We start from the raw sequence: 19504 nt of genomic DNA, 5'->3' as shown, positions 1-19504 counted from the left end.
GAGTCTACGATGAACTATACCACCACCATGGTTTTCGGAGCATGGAAATATGCTACGAAATATGAGTAAGTCAACAATGCGGTGGACAAAAACTTTGCAAAGGCTATGGAAAAGCAAGTTGCCTCTCAAATAGAATCTTCTTTTGGTGTTGCATTGTAGGAATACTTCCTCTTAGTAGCATTTCGGCAAAAAGGAAGACTGTTTATGCTCATTGTCCTTCATGTTCTTAATTGAATGAGAAAATTCATCACGACCTTCACGCATAAGATTTCCTGCTTCATTTATCTAAATGCTTGAATGCTAGATTTCCCAAGTGCATGTTTCAACATTTTTGAATATTTGGTAGATTTGAGTAGAGATTTCCACTGGATGCAACTTTGGACTCCCTAGACAATGTGGATTGCTCATAATCAACTAGTTTTCGAGTCGACCTCAATTGACAAGTATCAGTATTTTCATCAATCATTGCGACAATCTCCATATGATTGCTACCAACAACAGTTAGATCAATCTCATCTGGATTTGTTTTTCCAATGTTTTTAGTTTTCTTTCCTTCTCTCTCTACACATTTGACCATTTGACATAATAGTAATAGTGGTTTTTACAACAACAAAAAAAGTGGGTGTTTTCAGGCACTCTTACATATGTCAACGCAAACAATAAGAATTTCCGATTCTTTCTCTATCCAACGTTAAAAGCATGTTGATTTAGAACATAAGCTCACTATTGCAGGCATGATGCCCTCAATTCATTTATCCGCATATGATGTTTCAAAACTCGAAACCTTTGAAAAAATGGCTAATTGCTTTGTGAGAGCACTTGATATTTTTCCAATTAAGATGCATTATTATATCGGGTGTGCAATGATTTACATATATAGTTAATACCATTCAATGCTCATGGCTGATCATGAACATATCGTTTGATGGTGGAATAACTACCATGTTCTCTATTCCAAGTCATCTGCTATACCTGAGTGCATATTCTCAAGGATTTGCTTATTGGTGTATGCTTCTGTGAATGTCTTTCTGCTGTCAAGTTCAATAGTATCACACCACCACTTTTTGTTCATGATATTCTGTGAGTGTAACAGTTTGATTAAACCCTTGTCCCCATCATGACTTCTGTTCTCTGCAGACTCTTCCTGCTATTCCTCCCTCAGTTTACAGTGTCACAAAACAAGTTGCCCCCATGCGATAAAATGCACACAAATATTCAAAAGGCTTAAGTTACACTCTTGTGATGAACTTCAAGATCAGATTAATGCTTTGACTAAAAGATATAGCACCATTTCAGTATTGCAGCCCCTTAATCTCCAGATTTGACATTTTAAGATCTATGCAAGCCTTGCTGAAAAGAGTAAAAGCTTCCCTTAGCTAAGTTACAGGAGTTACCTGTTCTACCTTGGACACCAATCAATCAACTGTCAGTCTGGGAAATATGTTTCCTTGATCACAATACTTGTACCACTAGAGCAGTTGGTGTGATGAGACTCACTTTGCAACTTCTGCGCTTTATTGCACAAATACTTCCCTCTTACTTCCATTCCTGCAACATTGCCTTGAAGTTCCTTAGAAATCCCTCGTCATAAGGATTCACAAATGCTTTAGACTGACGGGATAAACCTCCTGCATAAGTGAAGAAATTGAGGGGTTGCCATTTTCCCCAAAGAAAAACTACAAGAGCTACAAACACACACCAGTGCAGCACGCTCACATACCGAAAGAGAGTGCATGATATGTGTTGTGTTTGCAAAAGAGCAGCCAAGGAGTAATCACTTACTGGATGATACATACATGTGTACATGCATATCATTCCCTACCATACACACACATGCATATATGCACATACCATACCATACATACATAAATAGATACTATATTATACGTACATGCACACATGCAATGCACACACACATACATGAATACAAACATGCATTCCTCTTTTATCACCTGAAGTTCATACACAAATCCTGTGGCTTCTTCACTTACCAGGCAAAGTTACTGTCTCTTTGTAGAACCTTGGATTCTCCTCCCAGTTGACCTTCAAATGAAAGCTAAACATCATTAATTGCATTGATTAATTATGTGAAAATCTAATCAGTCGGCTTTGAAAGCACCAACATTTTAGAAAAACCAAATGCATTACCCACTCATCAGTGGTCAAGTTGATAGCAACAAGATATATCTGGAAAATCAGAAAAGGAACCTGCCCATAATCACACGAACTACCTCACACAATAAACAAGTTGAAAAGCTGATCTTGCCCGAAAATCAATTTTGAATTTTTATTTGCATCAATTTTAAAAGACCAACCTGCCAAATAACTTGAAACCCTACAAATGAGGTGATACTAATCATCCATGCCTCCTTGGAAAATAGCTGAGATGCAATTAACAAAGCCTGCAGGTAAGTATTCCCTTTCAAGAGACTTAGTATCATTGAGCACACATGCATGCATGCATACATGCATACATCAGATTAGATACATACATACATATAGTATATATGTGATATGTTGAAACATATGTTAACATACATCAGATTAAATACATACATATATTATATATGTTAACATATGTTGAAACATATGGCCGTACATACATTACACACACACAAGCATACATACATACATACATTCCATGCACACATTACATACATACATACAAACATGCAAAGATGCATGCATGCGTAGATGCATAAGACATACCTCCCAAGCCATGTAGAGAATATCATCGAAGGACATGCCATCGCCATCTGTTAATTACTGAGCCTTTTTAAGGTTATACATCATCAACTTGACATCATCTGCAAAGCCTACAGCTTTCACACCACAAAAAATACCAAGACAGAAGAAGCAATAGAAGAAAAAGACCTTCCATCTGGTTTTCAGCTGAAGGCCCAATGGCATCCTTCAAGTCTACACAGATTAGCAATCAAACAATAGTTTACATTTTATAGAATATACAGAGTGTCAGTGCAGACTGTTAGCATGTCATATTGCTTAAGACACTTTATGGCAACTTACATAAGGTGCAGCACGCAACATATAGAAACTCAGTTAAGCAGGAGCTGACCAGCAACAGTAGAAAGAGCCCATGATTTTTCAGGCCTGAAATGAAAGCAATTTTCTATTAGTAAAATTATAGCATGCATTGGGATAGTTGCACATAATACTATCTTCGCAGGCAGACTTAGGTACATGACCACACTAACTGCATACATGTGGACTGGATTCTCCACAAGCATTCGCTAAAGAAACAAAGAAGTAAAGATGAGCTTCATGAAACACACAAGGATGAGGAAAAGAAAAAAACTCACTTAGTTATGTCTCGTGACATTTGAATGCAGTAAAAAGTGAAAATTTTAGATCGGAGGCAAATTTTTAGTTTCTCAAACTAAGTCCTTGTGAGCTTATGTCATAGGAAGATTTATGAAGCTTTATAGTTTCAAGGTTTCACAAAAGGTGGTTGAAAATGTTAAATACCCGATGTACTGTGCGTGAATGGTACCAGTATGGAAAGGATTGATTAATGTAGGTACATTGTTGTCACACACATCCAGCCTGTCATCACCATCAGTAGGGTCACCGGCACGTTACGGAAGCTAGGTAGATAGCCTCTGCCATAAGCTGGCAGCCCACAGGCGGTCAAACCATGTGCTCTCGAGAGGTTTGGACAGCGGGGCTGGCCAACAGGTATTATTGCAAGCTGGTCAAGCACCTTAGGAAGGTAACTAAACAAAAGCGCACAGTTTTTTCCTCAGGATCCATTTGCGTTCCCTCAATGGATACAACATGGCCTAAGCAGTGAATCTCCTTAGCAAAAAAATGTGCATTTGCTTTCCTTCACAAATAGCGTATTTTTCCTAAGTAATTCGAACACCAAACGTAAATGCTTTAAGTATTCCTTTCTGGACCTACTATAAACAAGTATGTCATCTAGGAAAACTACTACAAATTCTCCTAAATATGGATGTAACACATTGTCCATCAGGGTCATAAATGTCATTGGAGCATTTGTCAAGCCAAACAGCATGACTAGGAACTCATATGTCCAAAACGAGTCCTAATCGTAGTCTTGGGAATATCCTATTCCCTAACCTTGAACTAATGATACCCCAATCTAAGATTAATTTTAGAAAAATACTTCGCACCATTAAGTTGATTAAACAACTCATCAATGCTTGGCATTAGGTATTTGTTCTTAATCATAATCTGATTAAGCACACGGTAGTCTTTCTTCACGTATTCAGCTAGCCGCTATTCCACCTCCTGTGCTTCGGAGTGGCTAATTATGTGAGCACGCTTGCTTATCGGTTTCGAACCAGGCAGCACCTCAATGCTATAGTCAATATCTCTAGAAAGCGGAACACCCTCCGGTAAATCGTATGGAAAAAACTCCCTGCATACTTGTTAGTTTTTACTATCTCGCTTTTTGCCTTGAGTTCTAGGTTTTGTTCACACGAAGACAAAATAGATTTCAACAAATAGGAGTCTCTCCCAAGGCCATTTAAGTTTTCGCTACTTATACCACTTTCATCTACGAAAACATTGACATTAACCTTTGTTTCATCCATAGAAACAACATTATAAACATATGTTTCATCTACGGAAACAAAATTATGTAAGAGGGTACAAAGATGTACCTCGTAAATATCGTCAACATCGATGGCACGGCACAACTCTAGGGACGAAATAAAGGGTGCAGCTGGTACCTCACGCTCACTCTATAGCCTCACTAATCTTCTTGGTAGCTACAACTCAGGGTACAACTAGGCTATATAACCACTCCTAGCCTAGATAAACATCCGCTGTAGCTAAATGCCTGACCTGAAAAATCTAACATAGCCTCATAATCCTGCATAGCCAATGACACTCCTACGACCACCGTATCCCAGACAGTGCTATCGTGACCATTAGCTAACAAGACCATATACTTATGGTCACTTTTGGTCTCAGGTAAATGCAACTTCTTAACCAACGAGTAGGAAGTTGTGAATGACACCATCATCAATCATGACAGTGACTCTATGGCCACCTATCCTGCCGTATAAAACATGTGGTCCGAATGATGGCTACCACAAAAACTGTGTTACGCAGCAACAAGCATGGGCACTACCCGTATAATAGACCATCACCTATCTGAACTCTACAAAACTGAGAGGCAACCTGTTACATGCACTGAGCTTGACCGTGATAACGCACAACAGGGCCTTCTTTATACCTTTATGTGGTGAGATTATTTTGCATTCAATTTAGAAAATAGAGAGAGAGAAGAGACTGAGAATGTAGAAGACGACACAATATTGGGTCCCAAATCCCCCCCCCCCCGCGCCCCCCCCCGCCCCCCTCCTCGATGGCACGGCACAACTCTGGGGACGAAATAAGGGGTGCAGCTGGTACCTCACACTCACCCGATAGCCTCACTAATCTTCCCTCAGGCATAAATTCTAGGCTATTATCTTGGTAGCTACAACTCAGGGTACAACCAGGTTATATAACCACTCCTTGCCTAGATAAACATCCGCTCTAGCTAGATGCCTGACCTGAAAAATCTAACATAGCCTCATAATCCTGCATAGCTAGTGACACTCCTAAGACCACCATATCCCAAACAGTGCTATCATGACCATTAGCTAACGAGACCATATACTTATGGTCACTTTTGGTCTCAGGTAAACGCAACTTCTTAACCAACGAGTAGTTAAGGAAGTTGTAAATGGCACCATCGTCAATCATGACAGTGACTCTATGGCCACCTATCTTGCCATATAAAACATGTGTCCGAATAATGGCTGCCACATAAATTGTGTCACACAACAAGCATGGGCACTATCCGTATAATAGACCATCACCTATCTGAACTCTACAAAACTGAGAGGTAACCTGTTACATGCACTGAGCTTGACCATGATAACGCACAACAGGGCCTTCTTTATACCTTTATGTGGTGGAAATCTTTGGCATCCAATTTAAAGAATAGAGAGAGAGAGAAGAGAATGAGAATGTAGAAGACGACACAATATTGGGTCCCAAATATACAACCCCCCCCACCCCCCTCACGGCGCAAACAGGAGTATTTGCTTATATGATTCTTTGGAGAATGTTGTACAATGCTAGAGAAAACAAGCGATGTGAATGCCCAACGCAAGGACGAGGAAGACCATATGTCGACTGCATATCCACCTAATCCAAGGCTCTGCTGAAGACTCTTTTGGCCATTGATGCAAGTCCAGATAGCTGTAGGACTGCACATATGCCAGCTGAATGTGAAGAGGAGCTTCCTGAATAGCCTGAAGTTGAGTTGGAATACTGAACTGCTCTTGTATGTTGCTGAATACCTAAGTGACTTGTGTGGGACTGAGGCACATGCTTATATATGGCCTCCTACTGCTGGTCGGTTGCCAGTTAGGGCTGTCGGCCTGTTGTAAAATCCCGCGACTAAATTAAATGCTCATTCAGCTACTAATGAAGATGGTCGGCTGCTGAAAATACCTTGTCAGCTGTTGTAAAAGCCTACGACTGGCATAAATGCCCAATCGGCTGCTGTAGAGCTGGTCGGGTGCTGGCCGACTGACTGACCCAGTCACCTAAGCCACCAAGGGCTGGCCGACTGCATAGCCTGCCTTGTATGGCTAGGGGTTTACTACCCCTTGCAAGGCTAGGCCATGTTTGGCTGCCTTGGGGCTGGCCTTAGGGCTTGGCCTTAGGGCTGGCCCCTTCTATGCAATGGTCCTAAACATGCCTACACATGCAGCTATGGCTATGGCAAACACCTACATGCTGCTGTATGATGATTTCTCCAAGTGGCTTTAAGAGTACTAACAATTGACTGACCTCTAACGCTCAGAGACTAACCTACGTAGTGGTTAGCAACAAGGACACATGAGGACGACCCCAAAGACAAAGGGCAAGTCAAAGTCAAAGGGAGCCCATGTGACCAAGGCTAAAGGTAAGATTACTTCTGTTTAGACTATTGTTTTAGATCAAAGCTCTTGCAAGGGTTGTAGCTTTAATATGAAAGTTTTTAGTCCTACAGACCTACCTTGGGGGGGGGAACACGGGAGGCGGTCTCCTGGACTGGCGACGAGGACAAGCTCTGGCAAGATGTCCCATCTATCTACATATGAAACGTATGGGTCAGTTGTGGAGAAAATTGTACCAAGGAGTACTCACAACTTCATGAATGCCAAGTGGTGGTCTGTAATGAGTGTCAAGTATATCATATTGGGAAGCTCTTTTTGGCAAGATGCCAAGTTGATTGTGGAGCTTTTTGCCCCAATCTTGAAGATTCTTCGCTTGGCTGACAGGATGGGAGCAACAATGGGACTAATTTATGAGCTCACAAATCGCATGGTAGAGAAGATACAAAATATGGATGGTGTTGATGTTGCCAAGCTTGGAGAAATAAAGGATTTGTGTGTTGAACGATGGAACATGATGCACTCTCCCCTTACATGCTGCAAGTTTTGTATTGCATCCTATTTGGAGAGGAAGGAGACGAGTTTGATGGAGAGGTTCATAATGGATGGGTTGATTCTCAGTTCATAATGGATGGGTTGATTCTCATACAACGCTATTGTGGATATAACGGGGGTGAGCTAGGAGTGCTGACAGATGAGTTGCATGTATACACATCAAAGGGGGTTTCCTTCTCTTGTCTTGTGCACTCGCAAAAGATGAGAAGAGAATGCATCATGTCGTCAAGTGGCGGAAGGCATTTGCTGCAAGTACTCCCAAATTGCAACAACTTGCAATTCGTGTGCTTTCTCAAGGGAGTACAACTTCTCCATGTGAGAGGAGTTGGAGCACTTTCTCTCTCATACATACAAAAAGAAGGAACAGGTTGAAGGCATCAAATGCTGAGACGCTAGTTTATAGACATGCAAATCTTCGACTCATACCTAAAATCAAGGCTAGAGGGTATGAGAAGATGGAGGTGACTTTGGATAAGCTTCAACAAATCATTTGTTAAAAAGACTCTCTCTCTCTCTCTCTCTCTCTCTCTCTCTCTCTCTCACACACACACACACACACACACAAGGAAAGAACGAAAAGCTTTTGTCAACATCTACTATAAACCTGAAGGGTCTATGAGAGAGAGAGAGAGAGGAGGGTATGACACCTTTATGTGACGGCTAATATATGGACAGAGTTTAGATGCTAAAGTTGAATACATGATGGAGGTCGCTCCACTGTTGTGCCAAGGGAGAGTAATGAAAGTTAGGCATGGATGCAACTCATGGTAAGTGTAATCATCATGGAAGAAATCAAAGGTTGAGTACACGTTGCTCCAATGTTGTGTATGAAACCTATGATAGGAACTATGCTCCAAATCGTCTTGAAGATTCTGAGACGGGAGAAGTTGTGAGTTCTTCAAAAGAGAGCTCATATGTCTAGGATATCGTATTTCTCGAGACGAGATGAGCATATATCTTGGGCAGATACAGAAGGTTTTGAATTGGCCAGTTCCTCAAACTGTGAAGCAACTTTGAGCATTTTTTGGGATTCACCGTCTAGGGATTATTCACAATTAATTGTACCTTTTACGAACCTCTTTAAAGGTAGAGGACGTAAGTCCAATAGCCCAATCTCTTGGAATGAGAAGCTTGATGAGGCTTTCGAGCTCTCAAGTTTGAAGTGAAGGAAGTACATGTATTGGTGTAACGCGCGGAAGCTCTGGGTAGTCTTCTTTCAGCCCTAAACACTCTTGAAGACCTTCTGATGCAAAAACGCACCATGATGCTCATCATCTGGGACTGAATCAGTGTTTAGCTTTGCTGAGCCTGATGCTCTGATACCAATGTAACGCGCGGAAGCTCTGGGTAGTCTTCTTTCAGCCCTAAACACTCTTGAAGACCTTCTGATGCAAAAACGCACCATGATGCAAAAACGCAGGTAGAGAGAGAGTAGAGAGAGAGAGTGAGAAGTGCTGGAAATTCAGTATATACTATGTACAAAAAAGGTACAGATCTTTGCAGCCATGGGCTGCCTTCATAAAAAGGTTCCTAACCCTAAATTCTGTCCCCTATGGGACCTCTAAGTGACCCACACCCCTAGTGGGTGGAATGAATAAAACAAGGAGCAAGGGGGCCCTTTTATAGGCCTTGGGATAAATGATGAACTGGCCGACTGCTGGTCGGCCAGTTACATGCTCATTAAAGCCCCCTTTAATTCAGCCGACTGCTTGTCCTTGTCACTGATGCGCCTGCTGCCCAATCCTCTCTGATGGCTTCAGCCGACAGCTCCTTTAGCAGCCCGCATCCCTTTTCTTGCAGCCGACAGCCTTCCGATCCATGCTATGGTCCAAACCCTGCTCCATGTCCATCTTCTATGAGTTCTTAGTCTTTATCTGCTTGCCTCTTCTGGATCTAGCCCTGGAAATGTCCATGGCATCAGTGATGCACATGACAATTGGCCTTGCCAGATCCTAGCAAACCATTTGTGGTCAAGATTGATGCTAGTGATTCCGCGTTAGGCACAACATTGTTCCAAGATGGCCAACATGTGGCATTTGAAAGCAAGAAGCTTGACGATACCCAAGTCAGATGGCACACTCACGAGAAAGAGCCGAATGCGGTTATACACGCTCTAAAAACTTCGCGACATTATCTTTATGGAACCAAGTTTGTTATGCTGACCAACCATGAGTCAATTAAGTACATATGTGATAGACCTGAGTTGAGGGGGAGGAAGACGCACTGGGATGAGTTGATGCAAGATTTTGATATGGAGATGAAAGTATCGAAAGGGTAGCATGAATAGAGTAGCGGATGCCTTGAGTAGAATTGAGGAGGTGAACTTTTTGAGCTTCACCGAGATTAGGGCTGACCTTTATGACTCTCTGAGAGGACTATGTGAGACCAAAAGTCATTTTGGTCGATATTGGCAACAGGTCCAAGCAGGGAGCTCCATAAATTTAGATGGAGACTTTGGAGTCATGCCATCCATGAGTGTGGTAGGTGGTCACTTGCTTATTCAGAATGGATTGCTATTCCGGAATGAGAAGGTTTGTGTACTGGATAACGTTGAGATTAGGAAGAGGATCCAATATGAATGTCACGGCACTCCTAGAGTGGGGTACAACGAGCCTATGATTTAGTAGAACAGACGTTCTACTGGCCTAAGATAAAGGCGTATGTTCATGACTATGTGGTAAAGTGTCGTCAATGTCAAGTGAATAAAGCTGAACGCCTTAGGGCTGGAGGTATGTTACATCCTCTAGAGATCCTAGGAGGTAAATGGGAGAGTATTTCCATAGACTTCATTGTAGGTTTGCCACAGACCAACAGAGGCTTGGGTGGTGATAGACAAATCGACGAAGATGGCACCAAAAGTGACAGTGAAGGCAACTGAATTGGCGCGACAGTTTGTTGAGTAGCTTTTCAAGTTGTATGGGGACACAGAGCCAGAACACACTACTAGCACTCGACTGGTAGATGTTTTTATCCTTACATGTTATGGTGGCATACAATACCCACATATCACATGTATTACATTTGCTCTCATAGACCATTTGGGTCTTTTGTAGACATAAAAATCTCTCTCTCTCTCTCTCTCTCTCTCTCTCTCACGCTCACGTCACCTCATGAGGATCAGAGCCATCATTTCCCACCACCACAGGACTTTCTCCTACCCTATCAGCCTCACTACACTGGGTACCATATTGCAGCGCCCTATGCGAGATATTCTTGGTTGACGCTAGAGCTTGAGGCTCTTTGATTTTTTTCACGTATATTTTCTTTTAGTTTTACTTTCAGTACCATGATGATGTATTCCATTGTCATGATGAAACATTTTGGTCTCATAGGTCATTTTGGCCTTTTGAAGACATTAATACAACTTTCTTTCTTGCTTTCTCTCTCGCTCTCTCTCCAACCTTGATGTATGGACCAGCCTTCTGGAAGCCAAATTTATATAATGAGGATTGGCAGCGAGTGTTGAGAAATGTGGTGCCATTGAGCACAAGGAAAAGATAGAGAGTGAGTATGAGTAGCCAAGCAAGAGCAAAGGGAATTATCCCACATTGATGTGCAAGCCAACAGGTGTACCTCCTCATATAAAAGGAGACCATTTTCAAGCAATGAACATATCACTTGCACTTATCTCAAGTCTCTTTATGTATCCAAGTTAATTCATCTTTGCGTCTAATTGTACTAGAGTGCATCTTAATTAGCACACTTCACTTTGATCCACCTTAGATTAGTATTAGCATTGTCATTAGTGTAGGATTAGCTTTTGATTAGGTAGATGTCTTTTGTTTAGGAGAGCTCAATCTGTGTTTCTCAACATGGTATCAGAGCAAAGTTATGCTCTCTATTCAAGCCCACATCACTCTCTCAACTCCAATTAGCTCAATCTGCACTTCATTAGTCACTAATCACCTCACTTCTCATTAAGCACCTAAATCTCATCTTATCCACGACTGTGTCAAGAAGGTGATTCCTATCTCTAGGCACCCACTCCAGTACGAGGAAGGGCTGTTTTTACATAGTTTTGCCTGTTTTCTGCACTGGTTTTCTGCGTTGCATTCCAGAGTGCTCATTTGCTCCAATATCACCTAAATAGGCATTGAATAGACCACAAATCAAAGCTTGGTGCATCGGGTCAACTTCTGCACAGCAAGAAAGCTAGCCGCCTACAACAAGTGCAGCTTCACCCTCCACGTCTCTGCCGGCCTCTTATCATCGTGCTCACAAAAGAAGGAAAACAGCACCATGGCGACTAGCAGTGGAGAGGGGCAGCACTGACACATCAGCAAGAAGTCGCAGCGAAAATTGAGAAGCAAGCATCATCAGCAGCAGCGTCATGACTTTCACCAAACAAAGAACTTGCAGAAGCGCCACAACTGTGATTTCCTCAAGCACCACAACGTTCGGCAACAAACAAAGGCGATAAGGTTTAAATAATAATTAATTAATTAATTAATCTAAGGTGTAAAGAGACTTTTGTAAGGGTGTGTTCACACACAAAAGCTCTATACATAAGAGCTTGTTCCCATTCGCCTTACACACAGGAGGTGTTCACACCTGTTTTCTCTTGGGCACTCAAGCATTATCATCACAAGCAAAAACAATTTTCCAAATCTTTCTTTTGCACTGCGTCAAATCGTTGAAAGAAATCAAAAGTTTTTTATTGCCAATCTTGTACGAGATTAGACATTGCTAACATAGCAAAACAAAAGCTTGTTAGTGAGACCGCATCATGGCAAGAAGCACCAAGTGCATGAGTAAACTCATTGGGAAAGAGTAACATTCTTGAGAAAGCACAAAAAGGCACACATGTACATACACATCCAAAGCATCTCACAAAGCACAGCATAGATGCACAATTCATTATCCTAAGCATGCCAAAAGCACAAGTGCATGAGATGACCACATTGCAAACCACGGCATCCACACATAATGCATCAAAGGCACTTAAGAAAGTGAAACTCAATCAGCAAGCATCAAGCATAAGAGTCAAAGAGCATCAAGCATAAGAGTCAAAGAGCATCAAGTCCACACCAAAGGGGTTGTCAAAGAGCCAAGAGTCAAGCCAAAGAGCAAACTTCAAAGACCAAGAGCCAAGAAGCATCCAACAATGCAAAGAAGAAAAAGAAGGACACAACATCAACATGAAGCATGAAGGAAGCAACAAGAGATCTTCATCAAGCTAAAGCAAGGAGATCTCAAGCAAGTAGAAGCACTGAGCAACAAAGGAGCTACCAACCACTACCCTAACCTTATCAATTCATATGTTGTAAGCCACCAAATGAGTAGGCAACTCTATGTGTTTGTAAGCACGCTTTATCACCTATGAGTAGCCAAAGAGCACCTAAGGAAAGTGATGCAAATGTAAACATTCCTGATCACCTAAGAGTAGCTAATCAAAGCACCCAGGGGGAGAGATGTCCCATGTTCAAGCTAAAATGTCAATCCACCTACCACCTACATTAAGGAGAGGTGAAGTATTTGTAAACCACACATCCAACCACCTCACAGTAGCCTATAAGAAATATGGCACCAAGGAGGGGGGTGTTGAGAAATGTGGTGCCATTGAGCAAGTAGATGTCTTTTGTTTAGGAGAGTTGGATCCGTGTTTCTCAACAACGAGTTGTGCTGAAGAGAAGGTACCTTCGGGTCCAACTGAAGAAGCCCAAATGAAGGTAGAGCTACCAGCAAAATCAGTCCAGAAAACGCAGCAAAACAGGGGTGCAAATCTGAATACGCAGAGGTAAAAGGGACAGTAGATAGGGCAGATTCTGGAAACGCAAAAGTGAAAGGTACCACCAAGCCTCAAATAAACCAATCGGCAAACCGCCTGCAAACCACCTGTAGATGACAAAAGCAACACCAGCAATGCTGCTGCCCTAAAACAGAGCAGGCCAACAGCTATACAGGGGGTCTCAGGGGTCAAAACTGATGATGGATGACCACAAACTACAGTGGAGAAGCGCCTGGAAGAGGCAGACTGTCCGGTAGCAAAACTGAGAAAAAAAACACAAGAGGGAGAGGAGGGAGCATCCAACACTGCGAGTCACCAACGCTCTGATACTATTGTAGAATGCTCAGCGGAACATGGAAAGTGGAAACACAGAAGAAAGAAAGAAAGATTTATTAACGTCTTCCAAAAGACCGAACTCGACCTATGAGACAAATCAGTGTACCTGTGTGGGGTATCCTCTGTCATCCCAACAAAATGAAAAAGTACTGAACTAAAAAAAAAAGGCTGAATCTGGGTGTGCAATAAGTACAATGAGTGGGGGGGAGGGGATGGAGCTATACCACTAGAAGAATGCAAAGCTATATGCATGGAGTATACAATCATGATATGCAACCTAGCTAGCTCCATCCTGTATCATACTGGGGGTATAAAATGGTATACATCAATGAAGGGGGTGTCCACAGCTCCCTGAAGAACATGCCTGGGTCTGCTCTGAAGCGGCCAGTCGCTCCGCACCCTCTCTGTGAAACTGAGCTCTGATCTCTGTCATCTCTCTCTGGTATAGGCGTGGTGTCCGAAAGCCAGGTGTCCTCTGTCTCCTGTGGGCTCTGAGTGTCTCTGCTCTCTGGAGAGTAATTCCCTGCTATGTAGGGGCTGGGAGTGGGATGGACCTCTGAAAAAATGTAGTAATCTATGTCTGTCGTCCCCCCTCTAGTGCTGTCTGAGCCTGTAATGATGTCTCTCTGTGACGTTGTATGTCTAGAATGAATCTCCCCAGTATGCGCTGGTCTGCTGCCTCAAAGATCTGGCGTAGGGAATGTGGCTCTCTAAATAAAATGGGATATCTCTCTCTGATGGCTGTATATGCTCTGCATCTGCATACATAATGCTCCTCACTCTCCACCTCTCTGCAGAATTTGCATACCCTCTCCTCTCGAGGGATCCGTGCTGCTCTGCCAGTCTCGATCTCCAATCGATGTGATAAAACTCTAAGCTGACCAATAGCCACTTGGGAGCCGTGTGGTAAAAAGCCCTCCATGTATCTAGGCCTCTCTATAAATCCATCATCAATGATACTCATGAAGTGATCGTTTTAGTATAGCATCTTTGGTGGAAGAGGCTGTGTAGGCGATATCCATGTCTCTCGTGTATAGAGCTGCCATAGGTCCTGTCTCAATACTCTATTCCTCTCACTATGAGAGAGACGGATATGTGGTGCATCCCTGTCATACTGGAATGGTGGTAGATGATCCATGTCTAGGCCATGCTGTGAGAACCAATGTGTGACCTGTGCATATCATGATCCTCTGTCTCCTGCCTCAGCCAGCTGTCTAGATGCCTCAAAAGCTCTGTATGACAATCTGTCCTGTGGCATCTCTCTGAATCTGTCTAGCAGGCATATAGTCTAGAATATGGCCTCTACCATCATAGGAGGCGCAGCAAACTCTGCTCGGATAATGCCATGAGGTACTGACGGTTTGCTGCGTATCATGCGTGCCATCATGAGGACCTGTGGTCTCTCTATCTGTGTCCACCAATGGGTAGCAAGGCCTGGCGCCCATACCGCTGCTCCATACATCAGTGCCAGTGTGACTAATGTGTCAAATAGCCACCCCTTCGTCCGGGGCTCTTGAAAATGCGCGTGGTGGCACTGTCTCTCTAGCATAGCCAATGCTGCATATCCCCGTGTCGATCTAGCTCTGGCTGCTGAACCCATGGTGAAGCATGTGGCTGCTGCAGAGAAGGTAACCCCTAGGTACACATATGATGTCACCACCTCCACCTGGCGTCCTGCGAGAGTGAATGTCAGCTGACTCCTGCACTGTCTCGATGTATGAAAGACCATAACCTTGGTTTTCCCAAAGTTCACAGTAAGACCCCTCTGTGTGCAGAAATCATCGAGTGCATGTAGATGCTGCTGTAGACCTCCTGGAGACTCAGACACTAATACAATATCATCAGCATAAAGCATAATATGTACTGAGGTACCTACTAGATCAACTCCATCTCGGCCTCCCTGTGTAATGAAGTCAGCCACCTCAACAATGTATAACCCAAATAGCGTGGGGGAAAGTGGGCATCCTTGCTTCACACCAATGGTGCTAGCAATAGTCTCGGACATACCTCCTGGGCATCTGACTCACCCAAAAACCTGCTCATATAATGCATAGATGCCCCATGTCATATCTGCTGGTATGCCAAGAGACTGCAGGCGCTGAAAGAGCCTCTCTCGTGGTACTGTGTCAAATGCCTTGCGGAAATCCACAAAGCAGCAATAGAGCTTTCTCTTCTTCACTCTGGCCTGATCAATCATACATCTCAAAGTGAATACATGGTCAGTGGTAGAGAAAGCTCTCCTGAAGTCTGCCTGCCCTGATGAGCCAAAACCTGCTCGCTCAGCATATAAGCTAAGCTCTTGCTCCAACACTGCACCATAGAGTTTGGCCAACACGTGGCCAACCATAACCGTCCTATAGTTGCTCGGATCGAGCATATCCCTTGTTTTGTGGATCGGCACAATGGTGTGCATCATCCACTCTGCAGGCAAACCCTCTGCTAGTGCCCTGTTAAACAGGTGTGCAAGAAAAGGAGCCAAAGAATCTACTGCATATATGAGATGCTCACCCTGTAGGCCCATATGGTCGGCGGCCCGTCCATGCTGTAGGCGGCGGATAGCTTCCTTTACCATCGAGTGGGTAAAGAAGCTAGCTGTGGTAGGTCGAGGCTCCTGTGGCGGAGGTATAGCTGGCTGCTGTGGGGTGTGGTATAGGCCCTCTGCATGTGTGCCATGTCTGTGGGTCTGCAATGGGTGTCGGTGTCCGGGGCTCTCTGAAGTGCCGCCATGAGATAGGGCTATCTCTACTCATGAAGAAATGGAAGATCTCTAGCTCTTGTATCTCTGCGAAGGCCCAACTTTTGCCGCGAGTAAGTCTCCTCATCTCTCTCCTCGACTCCTGCTCTGTGATGGCTCCCAAGGCTCTCTGTATGCGGAGCCGTGAGTATAGGGCTCTGCACTCGTCATCATACCATCTGTTCTGGGGCATAGTCCCAGACCTCGCAGGCTCTCCTGAGTGGACACGATGTGGGAAGCTCTGTAATGCAGCTGTGTACGAGTGATGCCAGCTGGGCTGTAATGGTATCCATAGGTGCCAAGGGATCCATGAGTAGAAGCCCATCCTCTACTCTGCCAGTGTATATGTCTGCCATGTCATGTGTGAAGTAGATGGTAGTGTGTGGCGTCGGTATGTGGGGGGCTGGTGATACCGGTGATCCGGCTAGTGAAAATGCCAAGTATGTATGATCTGCCCCAATAGGACGAGGTGGGATGGAGAATGAGGTGACAAGCTATGATGCCTCCAAAGACCCCATAATGTAGTCTACTACTACCCCCATGTGGGAAGCATGTCAGCCCTCCTGATCCCGGTCACTGTAGCATCCCGTTATAAATAACGAGACGATGCCTGGCTCCCAACTCTAGTAATTGGTCCCCATAATGTCCTCTGTCTGGTCCAGTGTCCTCTGATGCCCGACTAGCCCCTATCTCCTCTGGATCCACAGGGTGGAGGATCTCCGTGTCATCATAGTCATACACCTCACACTATCTGCTCTGTGTGTGGGCATTGAAGTCACCCGTAAGAAATACTTCCCCTAGTGTAGAATAATGCATAATCTCCTCTGACAGACAAGTGTATGGCGAGGCTCCTGTCTCCTCCTCCTGTGGCATGTCCTCTGTAATGACATATGAGGATCCTGATGGAGGAAAGTAACATAGGGCTATGTATATAACCCTGTCTTGTGAGAGCTGTAAGCTGATCCACATGTATCTGGCCTCTGGATCCTGTGCTACCACTCTCAGTCTCCCCTGTAGCTCCCGTCTGAATAGAACTGCTACTCCCCCCGACCCTCTCGAGGTACCCTGGCGTGTGGTCCTCCTGTATGCTGACTCCCACACTGGAATCCCTCTACTCGAGGTGTATACCTGCTATCAATATCACCAAACAAGAATACAAGTCCCGAGCAAGAGGGGAAGAAGACCTCTTATGTGAGGGATTACAACAAGCCAATATGCAAAGGCAATAAGGCATGCAAGAGGCACAAAGCAAGCAATGCAATGAAAATGAGGGAGGGTATGCCCGGCTATATATATGCCCATGTAGAGGTAGCCGACCAGCTCGCGACTAGGGATAAATGCCATGACTCCATAAAATGAGAAAATAGGTGGGTAAATGATGTGAGGGGTGACCAGCCCCTCTAGCTAACATGGTCAGCCCTAAAGGCTAAAATAGGACACCACACAGGAAGCCAACAGCAAGGGGATGATGTCTAACAAAGGACACCAATATAGTGGATCCTATGGACCCACCTCGGGTTGTTGGGGACCCCTCGCCCGATAGGAGTTACGTCGGACAGGGCCTCCGCTTTCCTATGTGCGCCTGTGACCACCCAGGATGCCATCCACGATCCCCTCATCAACTCGAGATCCAGTACATGCTCCGTCGCCATCAAGCTACCTTTCCACGTGATGTAGTTGAGGGAGACCTCTCGGCCATTCTCATTAGCCCCATGCTTGATATTGTGGAGAGTGGTATACCGTCTATTGGGGGCTGATGCTCCTCAGATGTTTCATATTCCTTGTATTTCATGATGAGATTTCCATGGAGAGTTTTGCATCACTCCAGTGAGATAGTTTTGATTTGTTATATTTTATTTTCCGTTCCATGATGAGATATGCCATGGACATTATTGTATCACTTTGGTCTCATAGGCCCATTCAGTCTTTAGTAGACGCTTAATCTCTCTCTCTCTCTCTCTCACACACACACACACAACCATTGAGAGAGTTTTGACTTGTTATATTTTATTTTCCCTTCCATGATGAGATATGCCATGGACATTATTGTATCACTTTGGTCTCATAGGCCCATTCAGTCTTTAGTAGACACTTAATCTCCATCACCATCAAGCTACCTTTCCACATGATGTAGCTGACGGAGACCTCTCGGCCATTCTCATTAGCCCCATGCTTGATATTGTGGATCATCCCTCCACCCGGCAGCTGCAAACCTAGAATCTCCTTCGACAACATGGCAAGCTCCCACCACAGAGGGGAGATGTTATGGCTGAAGGAGCTGTAGCTGCAATATACACGCGATGAACAGCTATGGGGGATGGAAAATTTCCATGGTGTGCAGAGAGAGAGAGAGAGAGAGAATCAAGGCTCCAAGAGAGAGAGTATTTGCACGACTCAATAAAGCTTGGATTAATTGTGATAAAGCTTACACCAAGTACATGCTTTTTGTAGGCCAAAAAGTAGCCTTATCTTTTGACACATACGTAGGACACGTCATACACACACAAGCCTAATGACATGTGGCAACTTATTTTGTCCAGATTTAAGGGGAGCAAGTGGTCACACACACCTACACATGAATAAGATTGCTCTCACACACATTACCCTTTTAGGGGCTGTTCACTCACAAACACAAGCGGGTACACAAACAAGATCGACACACAGAGGGAGCTCTGAAATACTCGACAAACCCCCCTTCAAAGAGATGGTGGAGTGACTTGAGACAACCTTCAATAACCACGGTGATTTGGCCTCAACACCACACTAATACTCCATCCAAGACATGTTCCTTGCTACAAACTCAGAGGCTAGTAAGTGTGGTTCAGAGGCCATTGAGCTTGGCACAAAAGGCTCAGAGGCTCAACAAGCATGGCTTAGAGGCTTAACAAGCATGGACGTACAGAGACTCAGAGGTCTAGGAAACAGGTGCCAAAAGAGCTTGACCACTCATGACTTTCACTTACATCAGTCTCTTAGAAAATCAGATAAGGCTTGGGCACCTAGACACTGAGTTGCGACCACCTCGGGACTTCAACGTGTGTGTACACAGGTTGGTCATAATTTATAAGTGAGCTTTGGTCGCCCAAAACTTATTGAAGTGTGAATATACTCACTTATGAATTAACACTAAGTCCTAAGAGATAAATTAATGCAATTTGACCAATACTTACCACATGTCCACATGCAACCCCCCTCAACCTAAACAAGGATAAATTGAAGTATTGGAGC

General features: G+C 44.0%; 1 protein-coding gene across 9 annotated transcripts in view; it reads right to left on the bottom strand.

The window, feature by feature from the left end:
- Window positions 1-1192: 1192 nt before the first annotated feature.
- The window catches only part of LOC147609119 (uncharacterized), a 38585-nt gene continuing 20273 nt past the window's right edge, over window positions 1193-19504 (bottom strand). For 5 of the 9 annotated variants that reach the window (XM_086788494.1, XM_086788499.1, XM_086788500.1 and 2 more), the window contains 7 exons: window positions 3028-3111; window positions 2875-2919; window positions 2710-2756; window positions 2316-2402; window positions 2149-2208; window positions 1992-2043; window positions 1193-1628 (listed from right to left, as the gene is read on the bottom strand). In XM_086788494.1, coding sequence (XP_086644620.1) covers window positions 1537-1628; window positions 1992-2043; window positions 2149-2208; window positions 2316-2402; window positions 2710-2756; window positions 2875-2919; window positions 3028-3111 — 467 coding nt within the window. In that variant the 3' untranslated portion in view covers window positions 1193-1536. The remainder of the gene's footprint in view (window positions 1629-1991; window positions 2044-2148; window positions 2209-2315; window positions 2403-2709; window positions 2757-2874; window positions 2920-3027; window positions 3112-19504) is intronic. The other 4 variants (XM_086788497.1, XM_086788496.1, XM_086788495.1 and 1 more) reach the window with 4 other exon arrangements.

The sequence above is a fragment of the Cibotium barometz genome, chromosome 52, assembly GCF_041138505.1.
Source record: "Cibotium barometz isolate CiBa-2024 chromosome 52, ASM4113850v1, whole genome shotgun sequence".
Classification (NCBI taxonomy): Eukaryota; Viridiplantae; Streptophyta; class Polypodiopsida; order Cyatheales; family Cibotiaceae; genus Cibotium; species Cibotium barometz.
The sequence above is the reverse complement of the archived record's forward strand: the minus strand, read 5'-3'. Positions and strand labels throughout refer to the sequence as shown.